The sequence below is a fragment of the Thunnus thynnus genome, chromosome 6 (genome assembly GCF_963924715.1).
Source record: "Thunnus thynnus chromosome 6, fThuThy2.1, whole genome shotgun sequence".
Taxonomy (NCBI): domain Eukaryota; kingdom Metazoa; phylum Chordata; class Actinopteri; order Scombriformes; family Scombridae; genus Thunnus; species Thunnus thynnus.
Window position 1 is genome coordinate 10,206,862 of NC_089522.1, and position 14,084 is coordinate 10,220,945.

At 37.3% G+C, this 14,084-nt stretch overlaps 1 protein-coding gene across 2 annotated transcripts; it reads left to right on the plus strand.

The window, feature by feature from the left end:
* Nucleotides 1-8,285: 8,285 nt before the first annotated feature.
* Nucleotides 8,286-12,462, plus strand: LOC137185327 (galactose-specific lectin nattectin-like). 2 transcript variants are annotated; one of them, XM_067593666.1, is made up of 8 exons: nucleotides 8,356-8,386; nucleotides 8,498-8,547; nucleotides 8,806-8,871; nucleotides 9,500-9,518; nucleotides 10,358-10,452; nucleotides 10,616-10,750; nucleotides 11,853-11,964; nucleotides 12,215-12,462. In XM_067593666.1, exons 3-8 carry the CDS (start codon nucleotides 8,806-8,808, stop codon nucleotides 12,286-12,288), a joined length of 501 nt encoding a protein of 166 aa, XP_067449767.1. In that variant the 5' UTR covers nucleotides 8,356-8,386; nucleotides 8,498-8,547; the 3' UTR covers nucleotides 12,289-12,462. The 2 variants fall into 2 exon arrangements, with proteins under 2 accessions (XP_067449766.1, XP_067449767.1); XM_067593665.1 differs by lacking the exon at nucleotides 8,498-8,547 and having other exon boundaries at nucleotides 8,286-8,386.
* Nucleotides 12,463-14,084: the final 1,622 nt, after the last annotated feature.

The window sequence follows — 14,084 nt, forward strand, 5'->3', positions numbered from 1 at the left end:
TTAAAGGTGCCAATGCTGGGATCAGTTGTAAAGATATCTGAGTTTAGTTCACACTCCGTGTTACCATCACATCACACAACTGACAAGCCAGCTGCTGAGCCGTCAGACCTTTGACTCAGTCCATGGCAGAAAAAGGGTTAACCAGATTTAAATCCTGTTGTATGGTTAACTGTGAGAGCAAAATGACATACTTAAAGAGCATCTTAAAACAGGGATAAGCACCAGGCTAATTTCTTGAAATATCTACCTCGTCTTGTGGATGTACACAGTGCCTTGCAGGGAGCACTCAGTGTTGGCAACCTCTTCTAGGGTTTTCCCACTACTGCACATCTTAGTGTCTGCATGGCTGTACAGTGCTGTCTGCACACTGATCACTCCGGTATCTGGTAGAAAGAGCTCTTAAGGGACTAAGGGTTGAAGTTTTTTAAAAATTTTTTAAGCCCGAGAGCTTGTTAAACATGATATACATGATAACATATGATACTATATGTATTACTTACATTTGCTCCAATCTACATTCTGATGGTCAAACAGAGGAATATAATGAAGTAACGACCTGATGCCATGTGTGTGAAGATATGTCAGAGGAGTAAATGCATCATGAGGAAGCATTTATATTGGTTATATCATAGGATAAAGTTTGTGAGTTTTATAAATATGGCATTATAAGGATGAAAGTTGAGAATTAAAACCTTACCTCGTTGTGATGACAAGATGAGGCTGCACTTGTAGTAGTGGCAGCAGGTACAGTAGCAGGATGTCTCAGAAAGGGAAACACAGTCTTTAAATACTTTCTCTGGGTGCTTTGACTCGCAAAAAACACAGACGACCTCTTAAGGTATCAGCTACAGCACATGCTTCAGAAATTCCAAGAGTGCTACAAAAATGTCCCCTGCTATTTTGTAGCATTCAATCATTAATGAGCTTCGCTTTATGGGCATTGAGGTTGCTCATATTCCCTACTGGGAAGGCAATCGAGAAAAGAAGTTACTACAAAGAGAGTGTTTTTGATACATTGTCTGAGCACTTTAACGCTGTCTGGCTTGAATGAAGATTTCTCACTGTCTTGCTTTTGGTAATATGATTTATATTTAGTGAGGTTGGTTTTGTTGTTGCAAGCTGTTTCTTGGACTAAGTGCTGTTTGGCCAAAAAATATAGACAACACTGTCCACATAGTTTTTTGTACTTTGGTCTGTGGCAGATTTTCTCAGCAACTCCATATTAATGACCATATTAATCCCATTTGTGTGTCATCTTCAGGTGTCTGAATACTTTTGGCCATGTAGTATACTGTATGTGCTGTTGCTGATACGTTTTTATTAATAATATTTAAGGATGATAGATCTTGACTCAAGTCTGACTGAAAAAGTAAGGTGCTTATTATGAGTTGTTACTGGTAACTGATGTCTGAACTGATAAGTTGCCTGTTTGACCAGTGCTCTGTTGAAAACTGCAGAGGGTACATTATACTAAAACATCCATGCTGCAAAGGTGGACAGTTTACACCACAGTCCTATTTTTCAGTAATGATTCCCCAGAAAAGCAGCATGTTTATGACTTACATCTTCATTTGGCAGTTCCTGAACATCCTCTCTCACCAGGTAAAATCTTTTATTCTTGTTGCTGTCACAGTGGATGAGGAGAGACTCATTACTGAGATAGGAAAATGTACATAACCCATCATTCTGGCATTATAAGAATAACATTTTGGAGTGAAAACAGGGCATTCTGCACACTTGTGATAATATGTTTGTATACACATCTAAGAGGCCAGGATTAGATAAATATATTTCTTTGCTTACAAAAGATGCTTACATGGTGCAAAAAGGTGACAAATATCTCAAACATGATGCAACAGAGTTTCACAAGACTGGATTTTAAATAAAATAAACATTGTCTGGCAAGTCATAGTGGGGTAAATTAAATCTTCAGGTGACGAATAATGTGAAATAACACAGGAAAGGCTCCAAATTAATTTCATGTTACATTTTATTCAGTCATTCTGCTGTGCAGTCCTCTTAATGTACCTCGCTAACAATGTGTCTCTTTTGTGCTGCATGCATCCTATTAAGCGGTGTTGCACTGAGATTAACTTTTGAGTCTTACAAGAAGTTCTGTGTGTATGTGTGTGTTGCTATCGCTGCAGCAAAAAGCCTGAAAAATGATGTGTTTGTAGCAGAAAAAAAGCATAAAAGTGACTTAAGGTAGATTTTTATTTTGTCACTACATAACTATTAGAACTGGGAGACAATTGATTTGAAAATCTTCTCTTGATTTTTTATGATTATATTGTTTATCTTGGAACATCCTGGTTGCACAATCAGTGTCACACTGATATAATGTATAAATATCAGCCTACTGTGGAATCCAAACTGCAGAGTAACATCACTTAATAGCACTGGTTAAATGCTCTGGTCTTGATGATTATGAGAGAATATTAAGTGTTGTGTCTCTTTCGTGCCTAACAGGGAAAATCTTCATATATTATCTTTTCAGGTCCAGAGTTTGGATCTTACACAAATGTTAATCTCACTCCACACCACTGAATCTCTGACCACATTACTTTTGTTCCATCATAGAACTGAACTTGATCCTTAAAAAGATAAAAGTACACTCACACTCACTGTAGTGAGCAGGTAAAACAAGCTCAGAGTAAACATGTTGAGCCAGCTGCTCCCTCATACAAAGAGCAGAAAGAAAAGTTACTGTACTGATATAACCTGGCCTACTGTACACAACTACAGTGCGTGCCGTGTTAGCAACCCAGTGATCAGTGTTCAATCAGCGAGACCTTAATGCCAAACACAGCTGTTCCTGTTTCTCCACTTCTTGTGATGTTTATTCAGCACTGAAGCTGCTCTGTAGCAGATAAAGAATGAAACTGACACGAAACATATAAAAAGGAAATGGCTTCATTGAATCTATCGAATTACTCATTTCCTATCCTCTTGATTATTATATTAACTCTTTTTGGTATTAAATGTGATGTCAAAGTCAGCACCATACTGAGAGCAGATACTAAAAACCAGTCCAGCACTGCCTATTCTGTCAGTCAAGCTAAAAATATGAAAACATTGATATTCTTTGATCAAATGCCTCTGAGTGCTAAATTATCATGATACTGTTTAACTTGGAACACCCTGCTCATTATGCCAGTAAATCCTTAAAATCTTGTGTAGATCTTGCAACAACAACAACAAAAATAGGGCATCTGTTCACTCTTCATGATATTAAATCAATAATGTCCGTTGATCAGAGGGTTTTACATCACGCATCTGATTACAAAGTAAGATTTTAAACTTTATTCATCTTCACTTATAATAGCATAATAACTGTTCTTACTAATATCTACAAAACTTCTCAGTCTGCTCTCGATTATAAGAGCATATTCAGTGTTCACTTGAAGGGTGTTGCAAATGCCCAAAAAGTTGATGCCACTGCTCCACTTCCAGCCCTCAAAATGAGAACAAACAGGAGGAAAAGTCCCAGTCCTTTGGCCAAAGATAAGCTGAGGGTGGCAGCTTATCGAAAGAAGAGTTACAACACAAAGAGTTTTCTCAGGTTTACAAGCCGGCAACTAGTGAAAGAATCACAGTGTGCCTTGAAATATTTTGGTTATGGAGTAAGATTTCTAAACCAAGGTCAATATTGTTCAAATGAAAACTCTTGTTTTAAGTTGGTGAGTTATAGATATCAGTGATGGCAGAGTAACACTTTGAGGGTGAATGTGCAGCTATAATCAGGTCGCACATTTAAAAGGAGTCAGTGAAGATCGCAGGTGACCAGATGAGTTAAGGGTTTTTTTGAGCTATATTTTTTGGGCATTTTTTTGCCTTTAATGAACACCTGATGGTAGATAAACAGACAGGAAACAAGGGAAGAGAGACGGGTATGACATACAACAAAGGTCCTTAGCTGGAGTTGAATCAGTTGGGGTTATGCAACATGTGCTGTAACCACTCAGTTACCAGGGCAATCACAGTTTGCATGTATCTTGTATAGAGATATTGGTTGTTGTTTTTTTTATTTAATTATGTCAGTTTTCTTCTGTATGTTGTAGTAATGTATTTTTCCCCCTTTTCCTCCTTTGCCTTTACTGCTGTCTCATTCCTCTCAGTCACTTATGTAGAGAAATCCAAAAGAACCAGACTCTGCACCTCTACCCTTTTAAACCTATAAAGCACTCTCATCATTTCTCCCATTACATTATGTCTGACCCTGCTACTCCCTCAGCCCGAGCCAGCAGAGAAGCTGCTCAACTGGAGCATTTAATTATATCATTAAGAACCATTTTATCTTCCCAAACACAATGTCAACAGTAAAGCTGCGTAATGTGCAGTCATCTCCTATGTATGTTCATTACAGATATGCAACAGTGCCTCCCAGAGGTGTCAGGCAGTTCATGCACTTTAAACAAAGTGTATGAATGAGTCAGATTGATCAAGGCCAGGTTTGTATAGGAAAAGTTATAGACTTGTTGTTTTAAAATAATCGTGTCAGCTATAACCTCCTTTTGATTCACACAGTTTAACACATTACACCAGACCTACCTCCAGTAGAGTAGTTGCAGTTCTTTGCTATGGGAAGGGAGATTATTTCCCATTTCCTTACTGAGGGAAAACAATTTTATCGGTCTTCGTCACCCATGATAATTTCATGTTCAGTGTTAATATGGGAGCCAATCTCTTGAGTTAATAGAACCAATCACATACTGGTTTGGTACCTTGTAAGACAACTAGGGTTGTGTGTGTCCACTAAGTCATTCACTCTATTTTGAGCGGTGAATTATTTCGGATATGTATGGTTTATCATCAGTTTGTATTATCGCTAACCAACATTGTGGGAATTTTTGGGAACACTAGTACGCATATTTTTTGGACACTCAAAGAAAATGGTGGAAAGTAATGCACTAGCTTCATGGTGTGTGCTGATGATGTGGGCCAGGTGAATGGTGGGATCAGGTGGGCCAGATTCAGAGGAGTAAAGACGTTGAGGTGCTAAACCTACGTTACAGGTGACCAGTTAATAGATACCAATTGGGCTTTAAGAGCACAGTATTCAACAAAGCTGACAGCAACAGTATATGCCCAGACTGCAGATCTTTCAAAAAGGGCCAGTGACCACATGTGTGTATATGTGTTAATTTAAATAACTCATGTGTTGTCATTACTGTAGTAATCAGAATTCGGCCAAAGTTATTGTCACTACATATTCTTCGTCATCTTCATCTTTTGTGTGTTTTAAAGTTTTGTATTCTAGTTTTGATGTTGATGTATAATATTTTCATATCCTCTATAATATCAAGCACTGTTGTAGTTCCTTTCCATTTTATTGCATTGTTTGTGTCTTCATTTGTAGATTTTGTTCCTGTTAATGTTGGAAGCATTAGTAGTTTAAGTAAGTTTACTGTTTCAAGATCAGCTGATGTGTACAATGTGTGCGTGTGTGCAATAGTGTTTTTATTGCACTGCACTGATCACATGCAGTGTTACTTGCACTCTATTCGTGTTTCTGTATCATATATATCAAACACATAGAGTCCAAGTTACTGGACTACTAAGATATAACTATAGGTCCATCATCAGTAAAGATACTGAAGAATATGTCTGACTCCCATATCCTGAACGACATCCCACAAGGAGTCACAAAGTGCTTTCCCAACCAGCTGCCCAAGGTTAACATTTGACAGTGTGTGTGTGTGTGTGTGTGTGTACGTCTCTGTATATTTGTATATCTATGTGTGACAGAGAAAGACAGATTTATGTTTAAGCTTTTTTTTTTATTCAGCAAATCTCATTGAGATCAAGATCTCTTTTGCAAGAGAGACCCGAGAACAGGTTAAATATACACAGGATCACAATCACAAAACAATAACCATACACACTCACAGACACACAACTTAAAACAATCACAAACATTATGAAGAATATCAACTATAAAACTTTAAAGTCCCTCACAGGAACAGGTGTCTCTAACTTCAAGCTGTGTTGCAATAGTACCTGAAACCAGTCTTCCCCAGTTCAGAGTTTGTATGAGAAACTTTCAAAGCAAACCTGCTCTGTGATCTGGTGTCATGGTTATGAGCTCTAAGCTCAACAAAGGATGTTAAATAGACAGCAAATGAAATTTATAAATCAAGACACAGATATGCTGGTGCCTTCTAGATGTCAAAGATGACCATCCGGCCTTTTCATATAACAGTGATAGTGAGTTTTTAAGTGAGATGTTCAACATGAGTTTTGTAGGACAATCTGCTGACTAACAAAAGTATTGTGTAAGTATTGTAAGTATTGTGCTGTACTGTCTTAATTAGTTCTCCATTTAGAGCATGGATAGGTATGGGAACATCAATGGTTTGTGCTCTTGTGAAATGCACACATTTAATCTGTTTTGAGTTTAGGACAAACTTTAAATCACACAGAGAAGTCTGGAGGTCATCAAAAGCAAACTGGAGAAGGCCTGGTCTGCAGTAGGGCTGATGGCATACAAAAAGGTATCTTATATATAAAAATGTACATTACAGTGTTGTTGGAAAATAAATGTTATTTATATAGAGTAAATAGCAGTGGGCCTAATATTGATCCTTGAGGGACACCTTTATGAATAGTTTGGGGGCTTGATTTGAAACCATCATCAACAGCAGTTTGAACTCTACCAGAGCAATATGATTTGAAGCAGCTATAAGCCGAAGCATCAAAACCCACAGAAAGCAGCTTGTTAAACAAAATGTTGTGATCAACACTATCAAAAGCTTGGATAGATCTACAAAGAATGTGGTGTCGCTTTTTACAAAGTGACTCAGTAATGTCATCCATAACAGCAGTTGCAGCAGTTACTGTATTATGACCAGGTGTAAAGCCTGACTGCTGTGGCTGAAGGACATTATTGTTCTCCAGGAAATCACGTTGTTACGAGTTGACCAGTGATTCTACAAGTTTGGACAGACAGGACAGTTTGGATATAGGCAAGCTGTTTGGGTCAAAAGTGTCATCATTACTGCATTATGATTGTAAGTAAGCACTTGGCTCAATATTGTGTCTATACAAAATGTGTGCACAGTCATTATTGCATTAGTTAATGTAAAGGATAAATGCATTATGAGTATATTGCTTAAAGTATTTGTGTCAGTGAACAAGCAACACCTCAACAGTCACAATCACCTCAGAGTCTTAATCCATTTGGCAAGGTGAGAACAAGGCCAATTAAAAAGAACATGGATACTGTCTTCAGGAAAAAATGTCCAAAGTATGATTTAAGGGTGGAACTTTGGTCACATGATCACAGGAGATAATAATCTCAAACTGTGATTAGATCAGGACTGACATTCACAGACAGCTGATATTTGTTTCTGATGTTATCTAGTTTTGTATTTTGACTTTTGGGGTTAGGATTAAGGGAGTTACCACTGTAACCACTGTAAATATCCAACATGGGTGTGGAAGCAGGTTCTCACCTTGTGTGTTGAATGTACCCATCACCAGTCTGTCATTCTGGCATGTTCTTATTTTGCATATTCATATTTTGCTTTGTCTCATATCCACTATGAAGGAAAAAAAAGACCTGGATGTAAAAGTAGAAACATGAATTTTGATGTTAATAGACCACACAAATAAGAGACATTTGAAAAACAAAAAAACAAATAAATAACATAACATAAAACATTAAATAGTCTAAAGAGGGTGAAATGTACTGTCTCTATTTTATCTGTCTTTCCCCATTTCTGTTCAGATGGCACGCTTGCCATTGGTCACCAACATCTCTCACACTTTCACCCGTGAGCTCCTGTTCAAATCTATATGAATTGAAATTTGCAAATTTGGAAGAGTTGTAAGGGAGTGTCCTCCCTTTAACTGCAGACGGTACAAACACTCAAGCAACAGGGCGAGCTCTTTCTTTGAGTTCACAAATTCCTACACAGTCCATTCACACATTATGAAAAACAGCATAAAGGCGGGTTACAGCTTTAAATCAATGACATGACTGTCTAGTACTGAGGCTGTTTTGCAGCAGAAAAGACAATGAAACTGCAACTATAGTAACAACAATTTAACTTGGCTTACAAATTCCCTTCAACATCCTTTGCTGTAAAAGTCAACCCACGGGCAGCATCACTCAATAGCAGCATCTGTCTAGTTAACAGATTTGTTTTTTTGTGTTTTGTTAGCATTGTTTAATGAAGGGTCTAACCTTTACTCAAGGCTGTGGCAATATGTAATTAAGAACTACCTGAAGTAACTCAACTGAGCCATAAGATCCACAAATGACACGCAACTTGTCTGAACCAAAGCAACTAGAGAAAGTATATAAAGACTGTTTCTCTTTCCAACAGCAGACAACCTGCTACCTGCTGCTGCAAGTGCAACCTCATCTAATCTTCGCAACAAGGTAAGAGGTTTCATTTATAACCTTCACAGCATCAGCTTTACAGAAGAAATTCTCAATCTGCTCTTGATTTTAATTTGTGTTTGACAGATTTATTTTTGGGTCCACTTCTAGGGAAACTCCCAAACCCGCAAAAGAAACAGATAAATAAAAACAGAGGAAAAGTAACGATCTCACATCTCTTATTTCATTTTATTATTTACGTCTTTCTTCCATCATTAATCTACATATGTGAACAGGATAAAATATAAATAATGTGACGATTTTATCTGAATGAAATAAAATAATTTTGATCTTCCTCACATACGAGTGTAAAACATGATCAAAAGTACGAGCAAAACTACTCATACAGTAGAAGTTCAATTTACTCAAGTTACTTAAGTACATATAAAAAATAAACTTAACTTCTGATCTTTACACAGATGGCATCCAGTCTGTACTTAATTGTGCTCCTCTGTCTGACCAGTGGACTGTGGAGTGGAGCAAATGTAAGTAATATTTCTTATGGTATCATATTTTTTATTTTTAATATGTTTCTTTATTTCTTACAACCTCTAACTTTAACCTTTTTTACTGGGAGAGTTCTCCAAAACGATATGACGTATTTTAAAAAAAACTCAATTTGCTACTCTTTGGGTGGATGTAGCACTTATTTATTTATATATTTAGCACATTTTTAAATGCTAGTGAAGCATAATGCCGAAGACCCACTAAACACGGTACAGAAAAACTTATTTGGGTAAAGTCATTATTATTAATTAATTTGATGCTCAACTATAAATAAAAAAACTATGCTGTGGGTATCTAATACGGATTCTGTCTGTCAAAGCACAAAGAGGGAATTTTATACCAAAAACATTTTAACTTTGGAAGATACCGACTTGTTTTGTTGAAGTCAGACTGCTGAAGCCTCATTTTGTCTTCAGCTGAACTTTAGAATGAATTATTGCATGAAACAAGGACTGGATTTCGTCCCCATCACTTACATTAAAATTGCTTTAAGAAGGAAAACCTTTGCAGCCAGAACAAGTTACAGTGACAAATAATCCTTTCAATATGCATGTCAGTTCTTCCAAGTTCAGTTCATTTCTAATAATGTGTTATTTATATTCACAGGCAAAATGTCCAGGAAGAGGTTGGTACTTCTTTCACTTTCTAATTGCAGCCAAAGTTAAGATTTGAAAGATGCCTGTTGGACAGCTTCTGGATCTTGGGGTGTCCATAAAGCAGACTTTTCTGGGGGACAATATTTAAAGGCTTCTTTGTTTTGCTCTCAGTTAATTTTCACAAGCTGCAGGTACAGAGAACTACTTCCTCTGCAGTCAGTGGTGGAAAGTAACTAAGTACATTTACTCAAGTACTGTAATTAAGTACAGTTTTGAGGTGCTTGTACTTTACTTGAGTATTTCCATTTGATGCTACTTTATACTTCCACTCCACTACATTTCAGAGGGAAATGTTGTACTTTCTACTCCACTACATTTGATACAATGGATAATATAACAAGCTTTTAAAATACAATACATTGTTATGGATGAAACCAGTGGTTTACAACCTTTTTGACTTTTGACGTCTTACAAAAAGCAGTGTGTAGTCGGGGTCACATTTCAGATGTCTATGAGTTGTTAACAGCTCCACCAAATGGTGATTTTTCCCTTTAAACTTCTCACATGGTTTCATTTCAATAAATGTTCAAATGATCCAATATTTCACCAAAAATCAAAGATTAGAGAAAAAGTCCAAAAACTGAAAACTAATTTGTGTGTCAGAACTTCATTTTTTCTGAATACTTTTTCCACCATTATCTTTAGTTTAAGACCCAACAGTTTGAACAAAAGAAAGGAGAGGACGAAGAGCTCTTCATGTTCATTGTGTGTAAACAAATGGATACTAGTAATTATGTATTTCTAATCTATGACTAATTCGTATTAAGTTCATATTCAGTAATCTTCTAACATTATAATTGTGTTTTAGGGCCTTGTTGTGAGAAGTGCCCTGATGGTTGGACTCAGTATGACTCTCGTTGCTTCATCTTCCACTTCCAAGAGAAGGACTGGGCTGATGCTGAGGTACTTTATGAAATGACAATGATAATAGTCACACTGTATTTATGTATATATATTCTCTAAAAAAAGTTTTTCAAGAATTATTCAGAGAAAGAAGCCCTAGTTTAAGTTGCTGACATGAATAATTCATATTGTCATTGCCTCTCACTTTGCGTCCACTATTTAGGTCACTTGTACTGACCTTGGTGGGAATCTGGCTTCACTCAGAACAGCAGATGATTACTCGGCTCTCCGAAATATGGTTAAGAGAGCGACAGGCATAGACAAAACAGCTTGGATTGGAGGCTATGATGCAGTTAAGGTGAGTGCTTTACCAATAAATATGATCTATATATTTGATACATAATTTGGTAGTTGCATGAAAGAAAGATGGACCGCTAGACAGACATGGAGGTGAATGGAGCTCAAAGCTTTGAGAAATTACATTTGAAAAACTTAAAGGCAATATGCTGCAGTTCCTCTAATCAACATTTTTTTAATAAAATTGGATTAAATGTGCGTAATATGAAAGGAGTCTCTTTTTTCAAAGTGACAAAAACACTGAGAATGGTCACACCTTTCTGTAGCTCCACACATCTTTTTAGCTTCTTTAGCTAATTATTTAGGTTGTACACTCTGCAAATGTTGCTCTCACCAGCCCCACTTCCAGCTGTTTGAGACTGTTACTGACATGGTGGTGTCGACTCCAAATCGTACAGTATGTGTAGTGGAGTTCTTCTGCCACCAAGTGGCCAAAAATATATAGTCCCAATCACTCAGGATAAACCTACAGACCTGCCTGTGAAGAAAAAAACTGTAATGAAACTTAACTCCTGAGTAACCTGGACATTGTCTGTGGAACAAGACATTGTTAAAATCATTATCTGTGCATCGCATACAGTATGCTGCACCACAAAACAATGGCATCCAAATAATGGCTTGATAGTATTTCAGGTAGAATGTTTAATTGCTACCACAAAGGAAATTCAATTCATCTCCAAACTGAGCACATCAAAGTCTGTTTATAGCTGCTGGGAAGTACTGGTGCATATGTGGAAAAGAGTTGTATAAAACCTTCTGTGGCTCCAGAGCTGTGTGAAATCTGATAAATTGTCTCAAGTGATGTCACTTGAGTCAGCATCAGTTGGGGCTGAAAACTACAAGTTTGAAAATGGCAAAAATGTGAGGGTGTGGAGTTAGAAAGACATGAAGTTACCAGACTTCTGTAGCCCGCTCTGCTTTAGGCTGGCAGTCCAAGGCTATGAGTAGAGCTGCCTTATGGGTAATGTAGGCTCCAGGCTTTGACAAGGAAGAATTGACAAAAAAAGACAATATCTCTGTTCTGCTCTATCCATTTTGATATTTTCATGAGTCAAAGAATGTTACAGAAGTGCAACGCTAAATTGTCACTGCTTTTTTTTCAGGAGGGTGCGTGGAAGTGGAGTGATGGCGAAAAGTTTGACTTTAATGGCTGGCACAAAGGGGAGCCAAACAACAATGGAGGGGCAGAAAACTGTATGGAGATCAACTATAAAGGTAAAAATCCCTTATCTGTAGTCCTCTTAATGGAATCTGTTCATAATATTCAAGATGGAAAAACCATCCCTTTGAATTTGCAACTAGCAACATAATGTAACCTTACATTTTTATTTGCATTGCAATTATTAAAATAATTATTGTTATTTATTGATTACATAAAGTGGAGAAAGTCAAGAATTTCAAACAGGACTGTAGCTTCTGAAGACTTTGTGTGATGTTTCTGTTCATTTTGAATCTCTGCCTACAGAACAAGACTTTGTCAACGACGCGAAGTGTGATGAGAAGAGATCTTTCATTTGTGCCAAAGACACATCATCTTAGCCATGATGATGTCAAATCTTCGGTGATGGTCACTTCGGTCACTCTGTTGGGATGTCAGGCCTCGATGACATCAGTACTTGAAAACCAATAAAAGTCGTAATTCACTTTATTGATCAATAAATAGATGTATCTTGCTCAGCAATAAAATAAAATATACAATCATACTGCACCTAACCACAACGCTTCTTCTTTATTTCAATGTTGCACATGGATCATCAACTGTGGTACAAAACACACATCACTTTATATTTACATTCATAATTCTATGAACATAATATTAATAAATATCTCTAATTATGTTAGTGTTACTAACGTCATGGAAATTGTAGATTTCACTGAACTTCCTTATTGATAATTTGATCTGCAACTTTAAATAACTTGTAACGTCCTTGTTATTAGTTTAGCTACCTCGTAGCAAATATGCTCAAGCATAAATTGAAAACATCAACATCAGGTTGCCAGTTTGCGGTGACAGACAGATTGAATCATATGTAGTGTGTGGATTGTGTTTCATAGACGATCTGGCAACTTGAGTAATGCCAGACAAGCATACAAAACTTATGGATCCATGTATGACGATTATTCATAATAAAGTTTGAGGGCTGGAAGATGGCCTTGATATACGGGAGAAACCCGGGAGTGTTGGCAGGACTGCCCAGGATAGTGGTGCGCATGTAACGCACTCAGTTAGAAAATGAGTCATCTCAAACAACAACTTATCAAGGAGAGATTGTTTCCACAGATTTATAACATACTCTTGGTTGAAAATCTGCCGTTGTTCCTGTAAACTGCATATTTTCTGTACTAGAATGAAAATCTTGACAGGCATAGCTACTAGCACCAGTAACGCTCTCCTCTTGCACTCACTGACCTCCCTGTATTGAACCTACGCTATCAATACTGCCTTTAATGGCTCACATGTGTAGTTTCTTATCTGATAGTGATAATCTGGGAGAAAAAAAGGAGACATGCAGTAGCAGGAGGAAAGGTCAGACAGGAGTCTTTTGCTTACTGCTGTAGCAATAGTTGACATTGGATGTGTTTTGCTTTACTGCTGCATATCCATGGTAACTTGACCTATCTTTGTTACAAGACTAGATGTTTGTGTTTTTATTTGAGTTAATAGTGACCTGTCACGGTAGGGTGAGTGTTTTGGGAGAGGAAAGTAACTCCCTTCCTTTTGGTCTAGATTTCTTTGGAAACATTTGACTTTGTGTGTGTGTGTGTGTGTGTGCGTGTGTGTGTGTGTGTGTGTGTGTGTGTGTGTGTGTGTGTGTGTGTGTGTATGTTAGTCTCAAGTGAAGAGCTCAAGTTCCTCAGTTTTAATTACTGGAGCCTCATTGACTGTATCCTGTGTTTGTACCTGTGTTCCTGTGTGTGTGTGTGTGTGTGTGTGTATGTGAGAGAGAGAGAGATTGGCCTTTTGAGGTAAACAGATAAGAGCAGGAAGTGAAAAATCCTCCTTAAACCAAATGTCACACACACACACGATTAGTTTTATAGACGTTAAAATTTATAACTAGCAGAACTTAGATTAAGATTTCAAGACATTAAAGACCAAAGTGTCAACAACTGTACACAAAGAGCAATATCTTGCAAGTACTGAAGACTTTTGCTTTTTATCCTTGTTATCAGTAGAAGTACAAAAAAAAAAGGAATTAATACAGATCCAAGCAGTGGCGGACTCAGGCTGTCTGAGGAGCAGGGGCGCAAAAATCTAAAGGGCACCTGATACATTCATTGGGCCCCGATCAGCAGAGAACAGCGATGCATGTTTGATAAAAAGGCAACAATTA

What these genes read in the sequence shown, in the direction of transcription:
- LOC137185327 (XM_067593665.1), top strand. Translation starts at nt 8,806, where the DNA reads ATGGCATCCAGTCTGTACTTAATTGTGCTCCTCTGTCTGACCAGTGGA. An exon ending in AGGACTGGGCTGATGCTGAG is followed by an intron (nt 10,453 to 10,615) that starts GTACTTTATGAA and finishes TCCACTATTTAG; the next exon opens with GTCACTTGTACTGACCTTGG. An exon ending in GAGGCTATGATGCAGTTAAG is followed by an intron (nt 10,751 to 11,852) that starts GTGAGTGCTTTA and finishes CTTTTTTTTCAG; the next exon opens with GAGGGTGCGTGGAAGTGGAG.